The 23253-nt window shown below is 35.8% G+C and overlaps 2 protein-coding genes across 6 annotated transcripts in view; one reads left to right on the forward strand and one right to left on the reverse strand.

Moving 5' to 3' along the window:
- The window catches only part of FAM227B (family with sequence similarity 227 member B), a 254377-nt gene that overhangs the window by 107334 nt on the left and 123790 nt on the right, over positions 1-23253 (reverse strand). The gene's annotated exons all lie outside the window — the stretch shown is intronic.
- Positions 1-23253, forward strand: part of FGF7 (fibroblast growth factor 7) — a 62855-nt gene that overhangs the window by 712 nt on the left and 38890 nt on the right. Inside the window, exon 2 of one of the 2 annotated variants that reach the window (XM_004327059.4) lies at positions 148-702. In XM_004327059.4, coding sequence (XP_004327107.1) covers positions 417-702 — 286 coding nt within the window. In that variant the 5' untranslated portion in view covers positions 148-416. The remainder of the gene's footprint in view (positions 1-147; positions 703-23253) is intronic. The other variant, XM_073800969.1, reaches the window with a different exon arrangement.

The following is a 23253-nucleotide window of genomic DNA, read 5'->3' on the forward strand; positions in this document are numbered from 1 at the left end:
CCTCTGTGAAAGCTGTTTTAAATGTACCTTCACAGTATGAATTACACAGTATGTTATAATAGTATTTACACACTGAAATTTATACATATAATTTTTCATCTTCCTCTCTCTCCTCCCTCCCCATTCTTAATCTCTCATTGCAAACAGAAGTCAAGTAGCAAACAGCAACGCAGCAACTGAGCTTATTACAACCTGTTTTTATAAGGATATACTGACAGAGAGTTATTTAAGGAGGAATTCTATATTGTTATCAGGAACTAAAAGGATAAGGCTAACCACTGGGAGAGTGCAACTATTCTTTCTTAAATCAATCTACAGTTCACAGATAGGACGAGGTCAATGACCTAGGAACAACAATCAACTCAAGATTTAATTTTCATTATGTTATTCATGAACACCCGGGGCACTATACTATAATGCACAAATGGATACTGACATGGATCCTGCCAAGTTTGCTCTACAGATCATGCTTCCACATTATCTGTCTAGTGGGCACTATATCTTTAGCTTGCAATGACATGACTCCAGAGCAAATGGCTACAAATGTGAACTGTTCCAGCCCTGAGCGACATACAAGAAGTTATGATTACATGGAAGGAGGGGATATAAGAGTGAGAAGACTCTTCTGTCGAACACAGTGGTATCTGAGGATTGATAAACGAGGCAAAGTCAAAGGGACCCAAGAGATGAAGAATAATTACAGTAAGTAATGTTTTTTATTTACAGCACAGCTTATGAACCTTAATCTGTGAAAGGATCAATTTTCAAGTGACATGTTTTCTCCGTTTCCTTTTTTTTGAAAAAAAAATTAAATCTAACTTTCTATTGGCTCTAAATCGGGATAGTTAAACTATGTTCCTAAAACTATCTCCTGGAGTAGGGCAAATCTACTAATACTATAGTTGGAGCTGATCACTCAAGCCGATTTGAAAATATATTCTCCATGTCCTAAGCTCAAAATGCTCATATGTTAAGCAAAATGTAAATGCTATTATTCATACTGAAATGTGATTTATTGTCTTCTAGCAAAAGGCATTAGGAACTCTAATAGAGTACTCAGTAAATGCTCACCAAAAATGACTTACCATTAGTTTGAGGAACAGATAATTTTTAAAAATAATTTGATTTCCCTTGAAAAAATATTTCCATGGTGTGAAATACTGAAAATATGCATTCAGTGACTTGTGCAATTGTGTATAGTTTTAAAACAGAAGGGAATCTGTGGTATCCTCATCTGTTCATAACATAAAGAACTTGTATTTGATTGCTTAATCATTTACCTAGGCACAAAAATAGGTTCCTTCTAACATTTTCTTTATCTAAATATTCTGTGCCATAATAGTTCCATGGTACCTTAAGAGAAATGTGAATGTGAAGGAGGAAATAAAAGTGAGTTGGAAGAGATGTTAATTCCATGATTTAAATGTAAATAATTACATTTTCCTCAAGAATCAGTTATTCTTTTCATGTTGATATGTCAGGGTTGGATTTATCATTTAGCAGGTATGATTAATAACCAATTTCAAAAGTATTAAGTTTTATGGGGTAAAATATCAATATATACCTGAACATATACATTAAGAATTTAAAATCCCTGAGTGGAAGGAAATTTTGTTTGTATTACTAGTACTTGAACAATGTTATTATCATATCATTTTATAATATTATGCATGTCAAAGTCAATTGAAAAAGAATGCACGGGGTGATGGTGTAAACATTTGCCTAGCACAGTGCTAGGATTATAGTGAATATTTAAAACTTTCGCTGCTTGTTTAATAAATGGCTTTTAGGCTTCCAAACCAATGAACCAATATGGGAATATGGGGAATTACGTTTCCAATATGAAAATGAGAGAATCCACTTTTTAGACTATAACTGATATAGAATGTTAAGGCCATTTAAATGGATTGCTAACAGTATGGTTTTATTATTACCTCTATTAATAATGTTAATGTGCTAGTTCTAGAATATTGTTCTGATTATACTGAAGTTTAGGTAAGGAAATAACTACTTGGAGGAAAGTTTTGTGGATAGCTACTTCTCTGTGAGCAACAGAATTTGGCTGACATCAATAAATAAATTTATTTATAAGTTATTGAGATTTATAATGGATAACAGAACTTGGTGGAGAAAACAGAGCCCAGGTGGAAATTATGACAGATAGGTCCAATCCCCGCCTATGAATGACTTTGGAACAATTTCTTACTTTTTCCAATTCTCATTTTTTTATCTACAGATGATCTCCAATATACCTTCTAGTTCTTACAGTCTATTTTATCCTAAACCTCAGAATATATAACATAAATGTGAACCATCTAAGTACTCATGTAATTACCGTAAACATTGAATGAGATGAAAGTGAATGTTATCTCAAAGATAAGTTAAGCTGTCAGAACTAATTTCAAATTGTAATAATAAGGTTACTGAACCTAAACACTACAGAATTCTTCCATATGCTAATTCCTTTTGAATGCTTTTACCAAGTAATGAAAAAGTGAAAAATTAGATGTAAAATCCAGTGAAAGTGAATAATATTCATAATTATTTGGGATCAATTAGAATATCTATGATTGGAATGCATTCAGACATATACGTTTTATTTTATATTAAAATTTCTTGAAACCACGAAACTCAGGTATTTTAAAACATACACAAAATGCTGAAGTTTTTTATAGTTTGAAACACAATTTAGCACTGACCTTGAGTAACCATAAAGCCAATTTGGTAGACAATTTCTATTCTAACTCTAATTCTACAGTAAAAAAAGAAAGGAAGAAAAAGGGAGGAAGGAAAGAAGGAAGGAGAGAAGGAAGGAAGGAAGGAAGGAAGGAAGGAAGGTCATTTTATATCATTATAAATTAGAATGTCACAATACCGATATACTAAAAGACATGATATAAAATATATAAATAATCTTCACTTCTATAAGCTTTTCCATAGACTGTATACTTAGTCTATATACTTTCTTGATATGATAAATTCTCCTGGAAAGGGAAACTTACATTGGGATCATTTCAGTAACTCCAAAATTGTTGTCAAGTTGTGCTGCTATCCTATTGAAGAAGCCTGTCAGGCTTCTCCATAAACAGGGGCTAATCACTGTTGTCTATAGGAAATCCTAAGGCACTCCATTGAAAAATATATGGAGTATAACACAGAACAGAATTCTGATAGTCATTTCCTATTATTCAATTTTAAAATTGAATGCCTCATACATAAAACATGCAAATTGTCACATGTGACGCTGAAGCTACTGTATCCAGGTACAAAGAAATCCAGGTACAAAGGAAGTGCTCAACAGTATTTTAAAAAGTCAAAGAAAACAAAAATATTGAAATTATAAAACTTGTAGATTGTTTACATTCCTCAATCCTTAATTGAATTAATGAACAAATGAACAAAAGATGTTTCCTTCCTATTTTCATTAAGATGAGAAAGTAAAAGGTAATTGGATTGTCTACTACACTGAAACTCAGCAGAGGTCAGAAAGTGGTAAAGGTTAAGATTAAACTTTGAATTTCATTTTCAATGTTCTGATGCCTTAAATTCGTTCACTGGTTGTTAAACATCCTTCTTTGGAGGCCTTTTAAGATGGTATAGATTTAAATGTCTTAGATGATAAAATTTGCATGAAAAGTTAGATACCAGCTACCTGAAACAGTTTTTCTCTGGGTTACCATACGAAAGCCCCCAGTCCATTCTCATGGCTTTGCTTTGAATGAAAAGGAAAGTGACCTGAAGATGTTAATGGACCTTGAAGGACTGCTTACTTTACCAGCAGAAGCACTGCTCCCTCATAGGAATGTGGCTTATAAGATATTGCTAAGATAATGGACTGGAGTAGGTAGGTGAGGTGAAAAACCTGGGTGTATAATTCTCCTTCCAGAAGGTGTTGGGCTGGGGCAGGCGAATGGAGGGCCTAGAGGAAGAGAACAGGAGTGATAAGGAGGTGGATATGACGGCTCATGTCTCACATCTTTAGGGAATTAAAAAATTACTTGAGCTACCTTGGGTTGTAAGGGTCTCACTTCAGTCCTAAGTATAGTGTTGTCTTGTGAAATATTTTAAATCTAGATAAGAATGAGTCAATGTCAGAAAAAATGCACCAAGTAACCCAACAGAAACAAGACTTGTATTAGTAGCCATATAAGCAAGACCTGACTATGTAAAAGTAGGAATTCATAAGAGGCCAAGAGACGCTGAACTGCATTTCTGACTCTGGAGGGGAGAAAAGCTATCACTGGAGAACGGGTCCTGAGACCGCACGCTATTCTTACTCCGGAGGCAAGAAAGCCTCTCTTCTCAACTTGTTCTCTGGTGGCACCACATTTAGCCTTTTAGCAGGTTTCTAAGCGATGAAACTGGAACTTAACCTGAACTAGTAAAAAGAATAATAAAAGCATAAAATTCCCCTTCAAAATGAAATAAATATCCACATTCTCTGCAGAGGAGAACATTAATAATATCACGAAAGGACTGGCAATGGATGGTCAATACTTCCACTGCCGTTGTCAGAGTTTCCCCTTGGGGACTAAGGCCAGAGGGTGAATTTAGATAATTGGACCAGGCAACCCATCAGCAGACAGAGGCAATCACTCCTCACCTGATACAAATAACACTGCTGTTTAAGCTGGAAGTTGAGGTGGTGAGTGAGAGACAGCAGCAGTGCACTGGGCAACCAACAACTGCCCTGAGAGACAGATGTGGACTCTGAAAACTCAGTCCCTCAGGATGATTTTCTTGCTTTCGGCATCCAATTACTAAAATGTTTTTTGGTTTCCATTCCTTTTGAGAGGAAATCCTTAATTGCCATAAGCCATTGATTCAAGAAAAAGTATGCCTCACTTGTTATTATCAAGCACTGTAAGTTCCATAGCAAGAAAAGGGTTAGCCATTCTGAAAACTGGCCAATGATTTGGCAATATTGTCTTTTGGATTGTTAGGCTGTGACTGGATATGGCCTAACAATTGGCAAAAAGCAAATAAACACACTGCTGTTGGATCTGATTTGACCACAAAATCTTCAGTGACTCAATTGTCAACAATTCTTTGGATAAGCTCCTGCTCAACAAGAATCTCTCCTAGTAGCTAACAAATACGCATATCACCTCTAAATACAAAGACAGCAAACTTGCTTATTCTCCAAAGAGTTCTTAGCAAGTTATCAAAAAAAGAACAATAATTCACACCGTCAAAATAAAAAATAAGAAAATCATGACAACCACATCTCTAAAAACAATAGACAAAGAGGAACATATCTATGTAACTGAACCAAAATCGTAGAATTACTGACAAAATGGAATCCTGTAGAACTGGTGACCTTACTCTCTTCTTTAAGTTGTCAAGGCTGTAAATTATGGAAGATTTGGAAATAGCTAGATTTGGAAATATTAACTATTCTTTGAAAACTTTAATGTTAAGAATAATTTTTCATTTTATGGTCTTCCTCTTTCTTTAGGCTAACACCAGTGCCTGGCACTTATTAAGTGCTAGTAACAACTTATTGCCACAGGTGTATCTCTTATTTATTTTGTTAATTGTCATCTGAACTGGCCATCGCTTTCATTTCTATATTAATCCAGAGCATCTGATCATGTATTTAACCTTGTGACTTAGTTGTATTACAACTCTTCAGCCTATAGTTTTAGCGCTTTCAGAGACCCAAGTGAATTGAAGAGGATGCAAGAAGCCAGCTTTTAGATATATGGAAGGGGTTCCTTTTCTAGACTTTTCTATTTCTCAGCCTTGGCTAAATATTGTAATCAGCTGCGAAACTTTAAAAAATACTGATACCAGGTTCCACCCACAAAGATTCTCATTAAATGTATTTGGGGGGCAGCCTGGGCATCAGGAATTTTAAAAGCTCCCCAGATAATTCTGACATGGCTGGCTCCAAAGCTGAGCCTGAGGGGATCACATTAGATTACTGGGGAAACCGCAGATCAGTTTAATCAGAATCTTCGAAGGCAGGAAGGACCCAGGCATCAGTGTTTGTTTAAAGCTCTCCAGTGAGTCTAACGGCAGCTAAGGCTGAAAACCACTACTTAATGAGACAAGGCTTCTAATTCAGCAGGATTCCCTCGGGTGTCCTGGGAATGTTTTGGAACCTTTAGAGGGCTCCTGAGTTAACCTCTACCCCGGGGGATTTTGAAATGGGCTTATCAGGAATGAATCTCTGAATTATGCATCAAGGAAATTCTTCTGGGTCCATTCGACCTTTCTGACAAATCTTAGTGGCTCCAACATTTGGTGAACTGGCTTGGAAATGCACGTGATGACAGCTCTGCAGCTACTATTTAAGAAGGCATCTTCCGTGAATGAGTTCATTGCTGGGAAAAAATAGGTCTGGTGCCACAGTTTCAAAATGACAGGCAGGTCTGATTCTCTCCTGACACTGTCAAGTGGTGCTGCAGCAGGGAACCTGGAGAACAGGCATCAATACCAGCTTACAAGGCACTTAAATGAGCCATTTATGATTATGAACCCAGATGCCCCCAAATTAGAGTTTCACCTCCTATGACCACCTCACGAAAGCAGTGATTTAAAGAGACAAACTCCAGTCTAGAAAATCCAACAGGGAAGAAACCCTAAGCCTAGAGGGTCTATCCAGATTAGTGAAAGGCTACGAACCTAGCAGTTTGTTCCCTTTGTAAATTGGGGATTAAGGCAAAGCTTTCTTTCTTTTCTAACAATTCCAGCTTTCTTCGTCTGTATCAAAGAATTTATGGTAGCAGAGTAACTTCTTTTTCATCACTACTGGAATACAATATTTTTCTATGTTTTAATTTCACATATGGCACATAGAAGAAGAGGCAGGAATTGTGTATATCTAAGGAATACTGAGAAAAATTAATATTAAATGAAAAGAGCTTCCATGTGAATTCCTCCTTTTCCTAAACCATATCCAATCTTTCTTTAAAAAATTTATTGAGGTATGATTGACATATAAAAAGCTGTACTTATTTAATGTATACAACTTGATCAATTCAGAGATAAGAATACATCACTATATTCTATGCCATAAACGTACCCATCACTTCCAAAATTTCCTCCTGTGCTTTTTTATTAATTATTATTATTATTATTTGTGATAAAAGTACTTAACATAAGGCCTATCGTCTTAGAAAATATTTAAGTATACAATATTGCAAACTATGGACACTACACTGTACAGTATATCTCTTGGATTTATTCACCTTGCAAAACTGAAACTTAGTACCCTTTGACTAATATCTCCTTGTTTCCCCCACCCTCCAGCCCCTAGCAACCATTATTCTACTCTGCTTCCATAAGAGAGAAGTAATTTTTATTATATTTTAACATCTTTAAAACTAATATTTTAGATTCTTCCTGTAAGTTGTATCAGGTAGTATTTGCCTTTCTGTATCTAGCCTATTTCACTTAACATAATGTCCTCCTGGTTCATATTCATCTTTCTGCAAGCAAAATAGGTTGGAAAATAAAATTGTCTGCCTTTCACATGGTTCTGAAAACCACATTAAAGAAACACTGAACATTTGACTGTTTCTTGACCAAGATTCGCATCTGTATTTGAGATATCTGCACCTGACTTAGAGAAGCCATACCAAATTTACTAACAAAGAAAATGTCATTAAAGTTATTCAGCTAGTTGGGTTTGTGTAGTAATATATAAAGACAAAGGGATTAGGGTGGGGAAGGAGAGAGGAGAATTATCCAATATCCATGTCCAAGTAGAACTTGTCTTTTAGGCAGACAACATCCTTCTCAGAGAAAAAAAGTTTAATGTATATTGGGGAGAATTGTCTCTAGAGATTCTTCAGTTGTTCCAGTCAACTTTCCTGCAGAAGAATGTAATCACTTCTACTGGTGTGGCCACAAGTACTTGATAGGGCCATTGGCTAGTGTCCTAAGAATAAAAAGGAAGAAAATACCTTTTGTCTGTGAACAGGAGAGAAAAAGGTGAGAGAGGAAAGGAAAAAAGGACCTTATATAAAAATTAATGAATTTTGTATTTTAAGTTTAGGGAGGACTTAAATACAAAAGATTCTCATAAAATACAGCTCTACTAAATTTTTTAAAAAACTGAAGTAGTTGATGTACAATATTCCACTAACTTTTTGATGCCCTTACGGAATAAAGGAAATTGAATGCAATGGATTGACAATATAGTAGAGGAAGGATTTCTGAGACGGAAACAAACAAAAACAAAATAGTGTACAGAGGGGTTGAAATGATAATAGATTATTGCATATGTTACTCATATAGGAGGTTTGAAAATTTGTGCTTTTAGCTATGATAATCTTTGCTTATTTATCCAGACTATTCTGAAACTGAGTTTATTTTTCTGATTAATACGAGAAAGGAGAAATGAGGCCTATTTCAACATCCTTAAATAGCATATTTATCATGTTCCATTAAAAGCTACTGTAATATTTTCCATTTCATCTGCCTATTTGAACTTCACATGTAGTTGTAGATAATGCTGAGAAAATGATTTGAGATCAAATTCAGAATCACCTCAGCCTGCCTCAGATTTTTCTTACAGCAGCAATTACAAACTTTGTTTCTTAGAACACTAGTGTCCTTTGAGATATTAATGGTGTTTCCTGCAGCACAGTTTCCGTGGCTCATTGGAAAATATTAGGTTAAATAAAGCTGAACAAGTTTTTTTCAGAGCAGAAAATTCTCCAAGCCTATACTACACTAGTATGAATTGCAAAACTCTAGGAGAAGACTATATATGGTTTCCCAAACTTATCTGACAGCAGAGTATACCCTCCACTCCCACTACCCTCCCTACTCTCATCCCTGATTTGGGTAAAACATTTAAATTTCTAAATGGAAACTAGGGAGCTATTGCCTAGGGAATCTATCTTTGGTGTAGTGAAGAACAAAAACCAAGCTTCCACTCCGTTTTTGGTCCAAATAAAAAGGCTATAAAAATGGACTTGAACCAATGTTTTAAGAGTGACCTTGAACCAAAAATGTGTGCCAAAGTCAGGAGCCTGCATATAATTTTGGACTATTAGGGTAGTATTTTGGGTATAAATGCTGTACTGAAATCCAGAGATTTGCAGTGAGATTTAAGCCTAGTCTGAAGCTCCTTCTGACTTCTGAGAAGCTTTAAAGAACACTTCTCCTAATCTGAAATGATGCCCAACAGCTATCATTTGAGCAATCTAGAAACTGACAAAAACATTTCCCATGCAGTAATCTAAAAATGTTTTAGCATTCCAACATGATTGAAGAATTCATATCTTATATACCTAAAATCAATAAACTTTGTTTTACTTTCCAAAAAAGCAGTTTGAGTAAAAATTGAAGTTATTTCAATTATACCAATAAAGAACACGTTTCATTTACTGGCCAAAAACTATTTAGAAATTTGAAATTTAACCTAAACAGAAGGGAGGACTGCAAATTTAATAAATTAATTTCATACCCTTTGAAAAAGTCACTTATTTGAGATTTTAAATAGAACTAACTGCTTTTCTAGTCATATACAACACATTTGCTTGTCTTATGGTTTTTTCTGTTTGCATTTGGCAATGCCACTAGAATGTCATTTCTGGAAAGATAAGTATCATGTCTTACTCTCCCTTTTGTCTCCCAATGGCAGATAGCTCAATGCAAAGGGTGGAAGAAGGGAAGACAAACTGACAATCACTCATATTTCTCTGTTAACTTTTTATACATTTAGAATTAACTATAGGTAAGAAATAGATCAGTAAATTATCATGAAAATGTAATGTGGACAAGAATGAAAAATCTTGCTAAAATAAAACAGAAGTACACTTCACTTTTTAAAATTCTCTATTATTAAGAAAATGTTGGTCTCCAGAACCTCTTTGACTTAATGTTTTTCTAGGTAATTTTAAGGGAGGAGTGGCAAGGTTTTATTGTAGAGGTCAATAATCTAAGCAGGCACAGGTACCACTGGTGACACTGAAAGGGTGATTGGCAGGGCATGGTGAAGACCAATCCTGGAAAAGCAGTACTCTTCCTCAGCACTCATTCTTATTTTCACCTGACTGTCAACTAATCCCTACATGTGAAAAACTATATGCAGAAAAAAATTTGTAGTTTATATTGGTTTAAGGAATATCTGCACTAAAAGGATACACAGAGGGGAAAAGTCTTTAAAAATTAAATGAGCTATACTGGTGAACACAAGCAGTGGGCTGATAATATTTATGTAGAGATCTGCCTACTTTCTAGCAGCACTTATAAAACTGATCTTGGGCAAGGTTGAAGAGAGGAGAGGACATGTGTATAGGAAGAGAGAGCTGGGGAGAAGTACAAAGTTGGTGAATGTACTCTCAATTTGTTTTAGTGCCAGTAGCCTGATCCTCAGGTAGTCTTTTGGTGATTTATGATGTCTCTAACTGTATTTCTGACCACAGGCCTGGTTAGTGGGGTTCATATTGAGGCAGCTCTCATGGGAGCTCACCGTAGGCAGTGAAAAGTTTCCTTCCTTGCTTGCTTGAATGATGAAGACGTCGCACAAAACAAGACTGGTGATTTCTTTATTCATTCTTTGTTAATTCGACAAACAGTCATTGATACCTTCCCTATGCCAGATCAAGGCTACCGTAATTAAAAGTCCATAGTCCATGTATTTAGAGAATTAACAGATTAGCTGGGGGTGGAGGGTGAACTACAAGTCAGAGGGGGAAAGTTTAGAGCACATTCGGGTGTTGCCTAACTCAACTTGAGGAGGTGGGCGTGGAGGTCTTTTCTGGGAGAAAATGACCTGAAGGATGAGCAGGATGAAAGAGAGAAGACGAATGTATTACTTTCAGGGGAAATATTTTTTCTACATGTTTGGTAGTAAGAAAGTATTGCAAGGTTGGGAAACGGAAAGTGATTTAATACCTTTCCAGTTATCAATGTTAAGCTCACTAAGGTAAACCTTTTTTTTTCTATTAAAAAATATGAGAACATTTGCCCTTTATCAATTTTCTGACTTTGTCTAATTGCTCTGCTTACTAAAAACGTCTATTTCCTTTAAAGGAAAAGTATTTTTAAAGGCATAATTTAAGTTCTGCTAATTGGAATAATATTGTTTTTCTGGATAACTGAATATTTTTCTCCTTTTAATGTAATTTGAATCTTTGATCATCATTGTAATATGCTTAAGCGAGCTGTTCAGTAATGATCATGGTAGCTTATGATTATGGAGGATTTTCTCCCCCACAGCAGTTTCTAAATAGTAAGAGAAACAATGGTTTTGAAGCTTCTTCTTAGCCTTTAAAGACAAAATTATGAAAGTTATCTGCCACATTCTTTAAGATAAGACAACTTTTCTTACTATTAGAGTTGCATCACCTGCTTCAGCTATTTAACCAGGACACTCGGTAGTCAAGCAGCTGTGCAGATTTACTCCCTCTAAATCCTGAAGTAGGCAATGAGGTGAGGTGAGGTTTTCCCACTTAGATAAATCTACTGATGTATCCCTGTTTCTGAGAAATTGTGTTCAACTCCCTTCCTGTGCAAATAATACATTATAAAATAATGTTGTATGTTTAATAGACATAGAGAGGTGCTCTCAACTCTGAGAAGATTCTGCCCTAATTTGGTCTTCAAATTTTCTCTTAATTGGCTTGAAGTTGATCAGATATTGAATAAAAATTCATCCCAAAGAAGACGAGCATAGATAAATCTATATCATGGTTGTTAAGTTTGTACTTGGACCTAAAATTTGTCATGTTTTAAGGTACTATTTAATATTTTATCGGGTGTTCACATTAATATTACTATTAAAATTACTGCACTGTGTAGAAATAAATTTTGTTTGTTACTGTCGTCATAAATCTTCTAATTTAGTCTACACAAAATTGCACAATGTACAACTGGGAACATGTTTATTGAGTGACTAAATATAAGCAGATTACTAAAATGATGTTAATTCTTTAAAAATACACATGCCAGTATTGAAATTGGTGCAGAACACTGTATTCCATTCTAATTAATCCTCAAAATACCTCTTTGTTGTAAGATTGCAATCACGCTATTAGTCCACTTTACAAGAGGAAAGAAAAAACTCTCAGGAATTGGCCAGCTTGATAAGTTTGCTAGTATACAAATTCTAGTTTTAAAATTATACATAGGCTACCATAATGAGATATCACCTCACAGCTCTCAGAATGGCTATCATCAAAAGGACCATAAATAACAAATGCTGGAGAGGATGTAGAGAAAGGGAGCCCGGTACACCATTGGTGGGAGTGTAAATTGGTGCAGCCACTGTGGAGAGTCCTCAAAAAATCTAAAAATAAAACTATCATATAAGCCAGCAATTCCACTCCTGGGTATATAGCCAAAGAAAATAAAAACATTAATTCAAAAAGACACTGCACCCCAATGTTCATAGCAGCATTATTTACAATAGCCAAGATACAAAAGCAATTTAAGTGCCTGTCAACACATGAATGAATGAATGAATGAATGAAGAAGATGGAATACTACCCAGCCATGAAAAAGCACATTTTTTTTGCCATTTCCAACAATATGGATGGACCTGGAGGGTATTATTCTTAGTTAAATAAGTCAGACAGAGAAAGATAAATACTGTAGGTTATCAATCATATGTGGAATCCAAAAAATAAAACAAATGTGAATATAACAAAAAAGGAACAGACTCACAGATATAGAGAACAAACTAGTGGTTACCAGTAGGAAGAGAGAAGGAGGAGGGGCAAGCCATGGATAGGAGATTTAGAGGTACAAACTACTATGTGTGAAATAAATAAGCTACAAAGATACATTGTACAGCACAGGGAATATAGCCAATATTGTATAATAACTCTAAATGGAGTATAATCTATAAAAATTTTGAATCACTGTGTTGTATACCTGAAGCTAATATAATATTGTAAATCAACTGTACCTCAATAAAAAATACAGAGGCTGGTTTTGCCTCCTATTTAGGTGTTGTTCCTTTTAATTAAGAAAGATTGGTGTTTAAAATAAGCTGATGATTGAAATGATCATATCAAAAACCTCTGTGTGCAGTAATTGATTGTTTTCTGGAAGTATATGGGTATTCACTTAACTTACAAATAGTAGATATTGAATAATAGGCCTGATAAATTCACTGTGTGATTAACATCATTATATATTAAAGATCAAGAAGTTCATATTCAGAATACTACTTTAAAACTTCCAGTTTCCTTATAGTCAACACAAGATACTAAGAGACTTTGAAGGGGAAGTAGTGAGGTATTTTCAAGTTACACTTTTCCCCCATAATGATAACACAGGTCAATAATATTATTTTAGGATCATAAAAATTACTATAAGAGGTAAACTTACTGAGTAGTTACTGTGTGCCTGGCAGAGTTATATGCTCTTTTTGCAGTTGAGGCAACACAGAGGTAGGTAGCTTGCTCTAGGTTCCATGGCTAGTAACTGCCAGAGATGGGATATGAACTCAAGTAGGTTTAACTTCAAATTTTTATTATTAACACATGTATCACTATACTGTCACTGGTGTGACTAAAATATCACACATTAATTTGCATCATGCAGTTGGATAATTTGCATCCGAAGAACTATAAACAGCTGCAATGTTCTCCTCTGTAATATGCCCTAATGAGTATTTGGCATTTTCTTATTATTAAATAAAAACTCTGCTCCAACTTTTCTTGTACAAAACATCTCCATTTGTCTTCCTCTTGAGTTGGCGTGGAAACCTTCAGTTTATTTTGCTTACAAATTGCTAAAGACATTGCAAAATTTGATTTGGTTGTATTTTAAACACATTTCTGACATTTGTTAAAACTATTTATACTTCTGTTCATTAGTAAGTGCCTTCATAATTACAGAATACATACATATATACCGTTTAATTTCAGAGAGTAAATCAGTCAATTTTAGGAGTACAGCCACATAGTTCCCCTCTCTAGAGGCCATTAAATCCAAAAGGAACAAACACAAAAACAAATGAAAGAAGTCGCAGAGAGTTTGTTCTAACAAGCACTTCTGAAAGATAGGTTGAAAAAGAAATAGTATATTGGCAAATTGGTTCTTTCTTTTGTCTACAATTACTATGTTCTCAATTTATTTCTAATCCTTTTGGGACTTTTCCCAATTAAAAGACGCAAGAGAAAGGGAATAAAAATAAGTTAGTGCAAAGACAGTATGTAGATTTTAATTTTCATAGTGCTCTTTTAGTATAAACATTAATACTTGTTATTTAACACCTAGGAGTACACTGAATTGATTATAAAGTCTGAAGCAGCATAGGGATGTGGAAATAATATCATATTAGGGTTTTAATCTTTTTTCTTCCAGTAATTAATTGACCTTGGGCAAGTACTTAACTATTGTGGATCTCAATGGCCACCTAAAGGGGTGGGATAGGGAGGGTGAGAGGGAGATGAAAGAGGGAGGAGATATGGGGATATATGTATATGTATAGCTGATTCACTTTGTTATAAAGCAGAAACTAACACACCACTGTAAAGCAATTATACTCCAATAAAGATGTTAAAAAAAAAAAAAGCCAGGCTTCCCTGGTGGCGCAGTGGTTGAGAGTCTGCCTGCTGATGCAGGGAACACAGGTTCGTGCCCCAGTCCGGGAAGATCCCACATACCGTGGAGTGTCTGGGCCTGTGAGCCATGGCTGCTGAGCCTGCGCTCCGTAACGGGAGAGGACACAACAGTGAGAGGCCTGCGTACTGCAAAAAAGGAAAAAAAAAAAAGCCGCCTATGCTCAGTAAAAAAAAAAAAAAAAAAAAGGGGGTTGTGTGTGGTTAGAGCAGATTGTTTGAATAGATTTCAATTGTTAAATGTTACCAATAGTACTAAGCAACTGAGGGAGGGAGGGAGAGAGAGAGAAGGTGTATTAGCTATAAATGCTGCATAATAAATTACCCCAAATTTAGCAGCTGAAATAGTATTTATTATCTCCTAGTGCCAGAGGGTCAGGAATCTGGGAGCAGCTAGGCTGAGTGGTTCTAGCTAAGGGTCTCTCATGAGGTTGCAGTCAGCTGTCACCCAGGCTGCAGGCTTCTCAGGACTTGACTGGAGCTGAAGGACCTGCTTCCAAGTGCTCTTACAAGGTAACTGGCAGGCTGTCAGTCAGAGAGTTCCTTTGCACCACATGAGTCTTTCGATAGGCTTCCTCAGTGTCTTCATGACACAGTAACTGGCCTCCCCCAGACTGAGTGGTGAGAGAGAGGGGGAGAGAGAAGGAAAAAATGAGCACACCTCCAAGATGGGAACTGAGGTGTGACACACCATTACTTCTGCCTTATTTCACTGGTCACAAAGAAAGGCCCTCGTGAAATGTGGAAGCGAACCACACAAGGGTGTGAATATTAAGTGGTGGGCATAATTAGAGGCCAAACTAAGGCTGGCTACCACTTATGGTTTCTGCATCTGCAGACCTTTTAGTCAAGTTGGGAATCAAAGTTGTTAAAGCAACAACAGAAGGAGCAGAGCAACACGACTGTGAAATGAGACTGAGGAACAGATAACTCTCCTTATAGAAGCTGCTAATTTGGCTGAAGGTCTCCTTAGGAGGCATGTGTGACTCTCTTCTCTTACTGCAGACTGAGAGGAAACCTTATAGCATTTGTTAGTGCCCCACCTTGTAGCGCTGAGAAAGAAACGGGATTATTTGCTTACTTGAAAGCACACACAGTGGTCATATGAGACAAAGACAGCTCCATTCTGGAGTTATAGGGCTGGAAGGAACCCTTGAGATCATCTAGTCCAAAGATCTTGACATGGAATTTGACATGGAAACTGGTAAGGAAAAATTATACACAGAATTTTGAGGAGTGGATTCAAAGCTTTCATCAGATTCTCAAAGGTACCCGTTTCCAAAAAAAGTTTAAGAAGCACCAATATAGTACATCATGCTCATCTTTTATTGATGAGGGATCTGAGACACAAAGAAGTAAGAGAACTTTTCAAAATCATGTCATGAATTAGTGGCAGTGGTTGTTTGGACTAGAATTGGAGTCTTCTGGTTTTTAGCTCAGTATTATTTTAGTTACATCCCTGGGTATGCAATATTCATTGTTACTCTGGTTTGTAAAAGCAAAGGCTTAGCTGATTTCCAATTACACACCTCTATTACTAGGATCATTCTCCCTTTTGTCCCCCTACCAACTGCTAAAACATTGGTAGGTTTCATATAAGTAAGAGTCATCAGAGGGGAAGAATATTGCTCCAAAGTATTTATAATGTGAAAACCCAGTGTTTATAGATAGGAAAAAGAGATAAGCAAATAGATTATAGTTGGTCATATATAATATAAACCCAAAGACTGACCCCAAATATTAATTCATTCATTTAATAGATATTTTTAAGCATGCAGTATATGCCAGGAACTGTGCTAGTTGTTGGGGATGCAATATAATAGAACTCAAGATAGAAACAATTTCTGCCCTCACACCATTTCTAGCAGTCCTCCCTATCTGCCTCTGTCATATTCAATCTCTTTTCCTTGACAAACCTGTTGAGTGGTTTGCGCAGCACATAACTGGTGGATCGTAAGAACTGAGTAGAGATACAGGTGTCATTTAGAAGCCAAAACAGGGTATCATTTTAAAAAGAAGGAAAGAAAATGGTGGGAGATTTGAATTGTCTAGTAAAAACAGCAACGACTTGGAACTGAGTTGTTTTCTGTGGAATGCTTCAGTAACTATCTTAGTGGATTGCCTTTACACACAGCTTTATAAAGGTAGGCAATTATAACGGACATTGAATATGGTGATTTGTAAGTACTCTATGCAAAGCACTAATCTAACAGCTGAGGTGGGAGGTGAGGCATAAGGAAAGGGGAGGTGGTGAGAAGGGAGTTGGAGAAGAGTTGATATAATAGATGTAAAGAAGTGTAACATTTTAAACTCCTGATCTTAAAGCCTAGGAGAATACAATAATATAGTATAGATTTCCCCATACATATTATAATTTTACATAAATTTACATATTATAATTTTACATAAATTTCCAAAATTTTCACTTGCTGGATAAAGATATTATTTTCAGTTTAAATTTTCTTTTACATTAAAACTACGGTATACTTCTAAATACTGATTTTTTTTAAACATCTTTATTGGAGTATAATTGCTTTACAATGGTGTGTTAGTTTCTGCTTTATAACAAAGTGAATCAGTTATACATATACATATGTTCCCATATCTCTTCCCTCTTGCATCTCCCTCCCTCCCACCCTCCCTATCCCACCTCTCTAGGTGGTCACAAAGCACCAAGCTGATCTCCCTGTGCTATGTGGCTGCTTCCCACTATAAATACTGATGTTTTATTAATTTATCTTATTTACTATTTTAAAAATAATGATGAAGTAATTAGTATATTATTGTTGGGAGTAGGCTGGCAACAATTTCACTGGAGAAGACTTCTGATTAAAATGGGAACACTTTTAAAGTCAAGAGCCACTATTCATGGACTATTTTAACTAAATGTCACGTGAAGTTAAAGGGCAATTTGATCTAGATCATTAGGATTTAAATTGAGAACGCAATTCAATTCCATATTTATAGAGTACATTTAATATACAAGGTGACATTGTATAATAAAGGCTATGTATATGTATAATAAAGGCTATGAAGAGAGTAACTTTTGTCTTTACTGTGCTTTTATAGGAAATAATTTGGTAAGTTCTGAAAGTTACTAACACGTTTCACATGAAGAAGGGAGAGACTTCTCAGTGAGCCAAAAGAGGTGAAAGGGAGAGAGTAGAATTAGGAAAAGAAAATTTCCTGGAAAAAAGTGCATTTGAACAAAAGGGGGACTGGTTGAAGGATTCTGGCAGAGTGAAGAGCTTTCCAAGTCATGAACAAAGTATACACAAAGGTATGGGTACAGTAGGGGAATTTTGAAGAATGGTGAGTCCTGTCCTGGCTAACTGGAGAGTATGGTACATGGCAAGTGGCAACACAGAGCTAGTAAATGGGAAAAATGCTTCAAAACATATTTTAACTTCACAGTATGAAAAGAGAAGATAGGAGAACAGAAAAAGAGGGTGAAGGTCGGTGGCGGGGGGAGATAGAATTAAAGGATGGATGTGAGGAAGTAAATAGAGAAAGACAAGCAGGGGAAGAAGTAGGGAGAAAGAGGGAAAAGGAATACACAGATACAACAAGAAAGAAAAGACAAAAGGCAGAGGGATGCTCTGTAAGTCCTGAAGTCCACAGAGATTTTAACAGATGTAACCAGGGTACTCACCAGAGGTAGAGGGCATGCATGGGGGCTCGTCTTCTTGGATAAATGGACTGTGATTCGACTAATATTACCCTAATTACTCAATGAAATCATGCTAAAGGTCAGATGTGCAAGCCTGTGGTTTCCTACTCTGACGTAAGGCTTTCACAATCATCCCTGTATTTAGTTTATGGAAACAAGCCACCTGGTTCATGGTAGATAATTGTAAATAATCTTGCATTGTATTGCTATTTCTTTTGACAAGTTTAAGAACCTGAGACTATAAACTAGGAAATTCTTTTTGTTCGTTGCTGGCAAAATACCTGGAGCTTTGCTTAGGGGGTAAATATATTTTGAGCTTCTATAAGGTTAGGAAGTAAGCTAAAGTTGCAAAGCTAGTCAGTGGTAGAGGAGGATTGGAACCTAGATTGCTAGGTATCCCGAGATGCATTAAAAAGGTCAAAGAGAAAAATATAACAACTAGCAAAGAAACCATATGTTAACACAAGAGCTTCTCAATCTTCTTGTAAACAAATTTTGTTTCAGCGGTGTCAAATACAAAATTTTTCTTGAAATATAATCTTATTCACTGTGGTAATTAGTACTTGTAAGTATGAGAGAAATTTCTTTGAGATATTCTAAGATTAAAATCTAAGGAATCAAGCACAACTTCTCAAGAAATCATATCCTCCTCTACTTGTGAATTTGAACTCTATTTTTGACATTTGTCTGAAGGAAGAACTATTTACTTTAAAAAATTTAGTTGTAGTAAAACTATCACATTCCACTTACAGATATAAAAATATACAGTTATAAACTTCTTATAGTTTTTAAGATAAGAAACAAAAGGAAATGTGCTAAGTGCACCAATGAAAGAAATTAATGCCTATTGTTAATTTAAGAAACTCCAGAGCTTCCCTGGTGGCACAGTGGTTAAGAATCTGCCTGCCAATGCAGGTGACACAGGTTCAAGCCCTGGTCCGGGAAGATCCCACATGCCGCGGAGCAACTAAGCCTGTGTACCACAACTACTGAGGCTGTGCTCTAGAGCCTGCAAGCCACAACTACTGAGCCCCCGTGCCACAACTACTGAAGCCTGCACGCCTAGAGCTTGTGCTCCACAACAAGAGAAGCCAGTGCAATGCGAAGCCTGCGCACCGCAATGAAGAGTAGAGTAGCCCCCACTCACCGCAACCAGAGAAAGCCTGCGCGCAGCAACGAAGACCCAACACAGACAAAAATAAAATAAATAAAATAAAAATTAATTAAAAAAAACACAACTCCACCCCTACCCCTCAAGTCGTAGTCTAATTCAAAATAAAATACTTCCCAGTAGGAAACTCTGCCCACGTTTAGAGTAAAAGATGAAACACCATCTATTTTCCTGGAGTGCGTTCAAACAAAATGTATGATATCATACATAGAAGATCATTTCTCTTCAGACATCCAAGATTCTACATTTTGTTGACTATGTTAACATTATCATAAAAAACGTCTTTCTCATATTATAAATTTGAAGGCCCTTATTATAAGAATAAGAAAGTTGTTATAAAATTAAAAGAAAAGCAATAGTGAGTTGGCTCATCCTGTCTCAGACAATTTCACAGCTTTCTGAGGAGACTGAGTGGTCCTCATTATGTCATCTTCAAGGTTAGATCAGCATCTCAGAGTCCCCCATTATCTTTAATGACCTAGTACAGGTTAGCAGCCTCTGCATTTACTGAAATCTTCTTGAATATTTTCATTTTGTACTTGTGGAAACAAGTTCTTATTTATTACTTGCTGCATAAACCAATACTGAGGGAGACATCTCTGAAATTTTGGCCAGTTCTTTCACATATACCAGCCATTTTATTTCACTGATTTATTTATACTTAAGTATTATAGCTAGATTTGTATGTTTCTTTGAAATTAATTTTTTAAAAACAGGATTTAGATACATGATTCACATTAGCATTTTGCGTGTGAGCAATATAAAAGTTGATGGGAAATACATACATTTTTATTTGTAATTAAGTACATCTTGGTAGCAAATGCACTGATGTTCACTATGCTTAAAATAAATGTTCATCATCAATGATATATTTACTTGGGGTGGATTTCCTGGTAATAGTGATAATTTCATGCAAATTGATAGATTTCCAAACAATTAGTAATTGTTGAGGATGCTGATTTGGGTAAGACTGAAGTCTGTCCATGGAAAACTGTTAATGCATAAGAATATTTTTATGTGGAATGACTTTGTCTTCATTACTCTTGACTCCAAACTAGTTTAGCTAAATTATCACCAACATGATGGAGAAAACAAAATCAAAGATTTACAGAGGAGGAATATATTGAATAAACAGCTGGTTTGCCTTTTGCTTTCCATGCAGATTAATGTCTTAGGCAGACGTAGAACTCTCAAGCTCTTGTCTTTCAGTGATTTAACTTTGGCTTCTGCAATCAGAAAAGCCTTCCCCACTTACAGGCTGCTCTAGTGATTTGAGTGTTTTTGGTTATTTTAAGGCAGAAGAGTAGACAAAGAACTATAACCATTATCTAACAAACCATTATCTAATCTGAAGTTCAAAGGGCAGAAATTCGAAGCAACACATTATGCTCCTGTTTACAGCTATGGTGTTGGAGGGCCAGATGAATGGAGATGATCTCAGGAACTTTCCAAATTACTAAGCCCTTTCTTTTCAACCTTCTCCTTGGCATCTCACTACTGATATTTCCCCAACTCTTCTCTTTCTCCCCATGTCTCCTGTCTCCTCTTCCTTTCTACTCCCTTTTCCTCCCTGCTTTCTTCTCCTTCCTCTTTCTTTTCTCTCTCCTTTCTTCCTAACTCTTTTAGCTTCTTTTCTCCATTTCTTTGCTCTAACTAGACACAACATAGAACTGAAGTACATATTAAATATTCACTAAGATGAATGAGTAAATTCCCTATACTTGAATTTAAAAAGCAATTTAAAAAGAATAATTTATATTTATCACATTAAAAAACCTACTTATAATTACAACTTTATCAAAATGGACAGGAAAATGACTGAAAATAAATATATTAGATTACAACAGTGATATGTTCAGGTGATTCTCTTTACTTTTTTTTAGTGATTTCCAAATATTCTTTGACGAGCATATATTAATTTTTTGATGAACATAAGCATATATGCATATATTTATACTTTTACATTTAATTATAATAAACTATGTTGCTTTTTACACATGTGGCTCTCATTTTCCTCTTTCAGTCACACTCTGATAGGATGAGAAAGGCTCCCCCAACCCCCGGTAGTCTAAGAAATCCAAGACCTATAACTATCAAACCTTTTCTTGAAGCTCTCTAAGAATGGAACTTCTCATAATCAATTCCAGTATTATATTACCCAAACGGTTTCTCATATTTACCTCTGCTTTAAGTTAAGCCCTTCATCATGTTCTTTTTCTCTGTGTATAAATAATAGATTGACATGACTAATAAAACACTTTCATACACTCAGAGAAATAACACATATCTTCTCTGTCTATAATCATTCCTTGATGATTTCATCTAGTTTCATGGTGAATGGCCACTAAATTTATGTCTCTAGCTTAGACCTCTCTCCTCAACTCCAAACCATAAATTCATCTCTACTGAGTGGCTATTAGGCTTCTCAAGCTTACATGTCCAAAATAGAACTCAGGATCCCCCCTTCCCCCATGTCTCTTGAAAATGGTAATGACAATGCCAGTCTTCCTGTTAATTGGGTCCCAAACTCTGCAATCATCCCTGACTTACCTCTTTTTTTCACATTCTACATTCAATCTGTTAATAAATCCTACTGTCTCTATCTCCAAAAGATATCCATACCTGATCACTTCTTGCCACCTCCACTGCTGTAGTCCAAGCTACTATCGTCTGTTGCAATAGCCTTCTACCTGGTCTCCCTGCTTCCACCTTTGCACTCCTAACTCTGCTCATAATACAGAATCAGAGTGGTTCTTTCAAAATATAAATCAGGTCATGTCACTTTCTGCTCAGAGCTCTCCAATGTTTTCCCAGTTTACTCAGAGTAAAATCTAAGATCTTTACAAAGAACTACAAAGCCCAAAAGAGCTGCACCTCTCACCACCAGCTCTCAGCGTTATCTCCCTTGCTTATGCTGCTTCATTCACACTGGTCTCCTGCTGCTCCTAGGACAAAGTCAAGTAAGTTCCTGAATCATATCCTTTGACTATATGTTTCTCTACCTGAAATATTTCCTTCCCTAGATGTTTGGGTGGTTCACTGCCTTACTTCTTCTTAGTCTTTACTGAAATGTCATCTTTTCACTGAGATCTTCCCTGTCTCCTGTCCCCAAACACATACTTCCTATCCTTTCTTCTTTTACTTTTCCCCTTAGCGTTTATCACTAACATACTATATATTATTTTTATTTGTCTTGTGTGTAAACTGTTTCTCTGATTAGAGTGAGAAGGAGTTTTGTTCACTGCTATGTTATATCCCAGTACCTAGAGTTGTTCCTGAAACATAGTAGGTGCTCGATAAACATATCCTGAGGGGATGAATGGATGAATTCCATAAATATTTATTGACTACTTGTCAGGCACTGGACCAAGCACTGGCGATAGAAAAGAGAACAAAGAAAATGTTACTCTTCTTTGACTGTGGAGGAAAATAACTAAGTAAATAAAAATGCAGAAATTCATCATGGGAAAACTGAATGCAAGATGGAGGGAATTATGAATAGATGAACTTAAAAATGACTCAATATTGAGTTTTATTTTAAACACTGTGTTTTGTGTGTGTGCCTGAATTCAGGGACGTTAGATGACTTAGAAGATCAACTGGTCTTTCAGATTTTTATCTTAGCACATTCAAATTACTCTGATCTGTAACTAATATCAGAATCATTCGGCTTGTAAGAGTTCTTAAATAACCAACTTTTAATTATTCTGGAAACATTAAAATGTTTGCAAAAATGTCTATTTTCCCTCTAGAAAAATCTCTAGAATTAAAAGATAGTAATAAAAATAGGATTTCAAATATTAAAATGGAGTATGGGGGATTTAAAATCTGAAACTTTATAAAACATCTTAAGTTGCATTCTCTCTAGACGGTCAGAG

The sequence above is a fragment of the Tursiops truncatus genome, chromosome 2 (assembly GCF_011762595.2).
Source record: "Tursiops truncatus isolate mTurTru1 chromosome 2, mTurTru1.mat.Y, whole genome shotgun sequence".
NCBI classification, from domain to species: Eukaryota; Metazoa; Chordata; class Mammalia; order Artiodactyla; family Delphinidae; genus Tursiops; species Tursiops truncatus.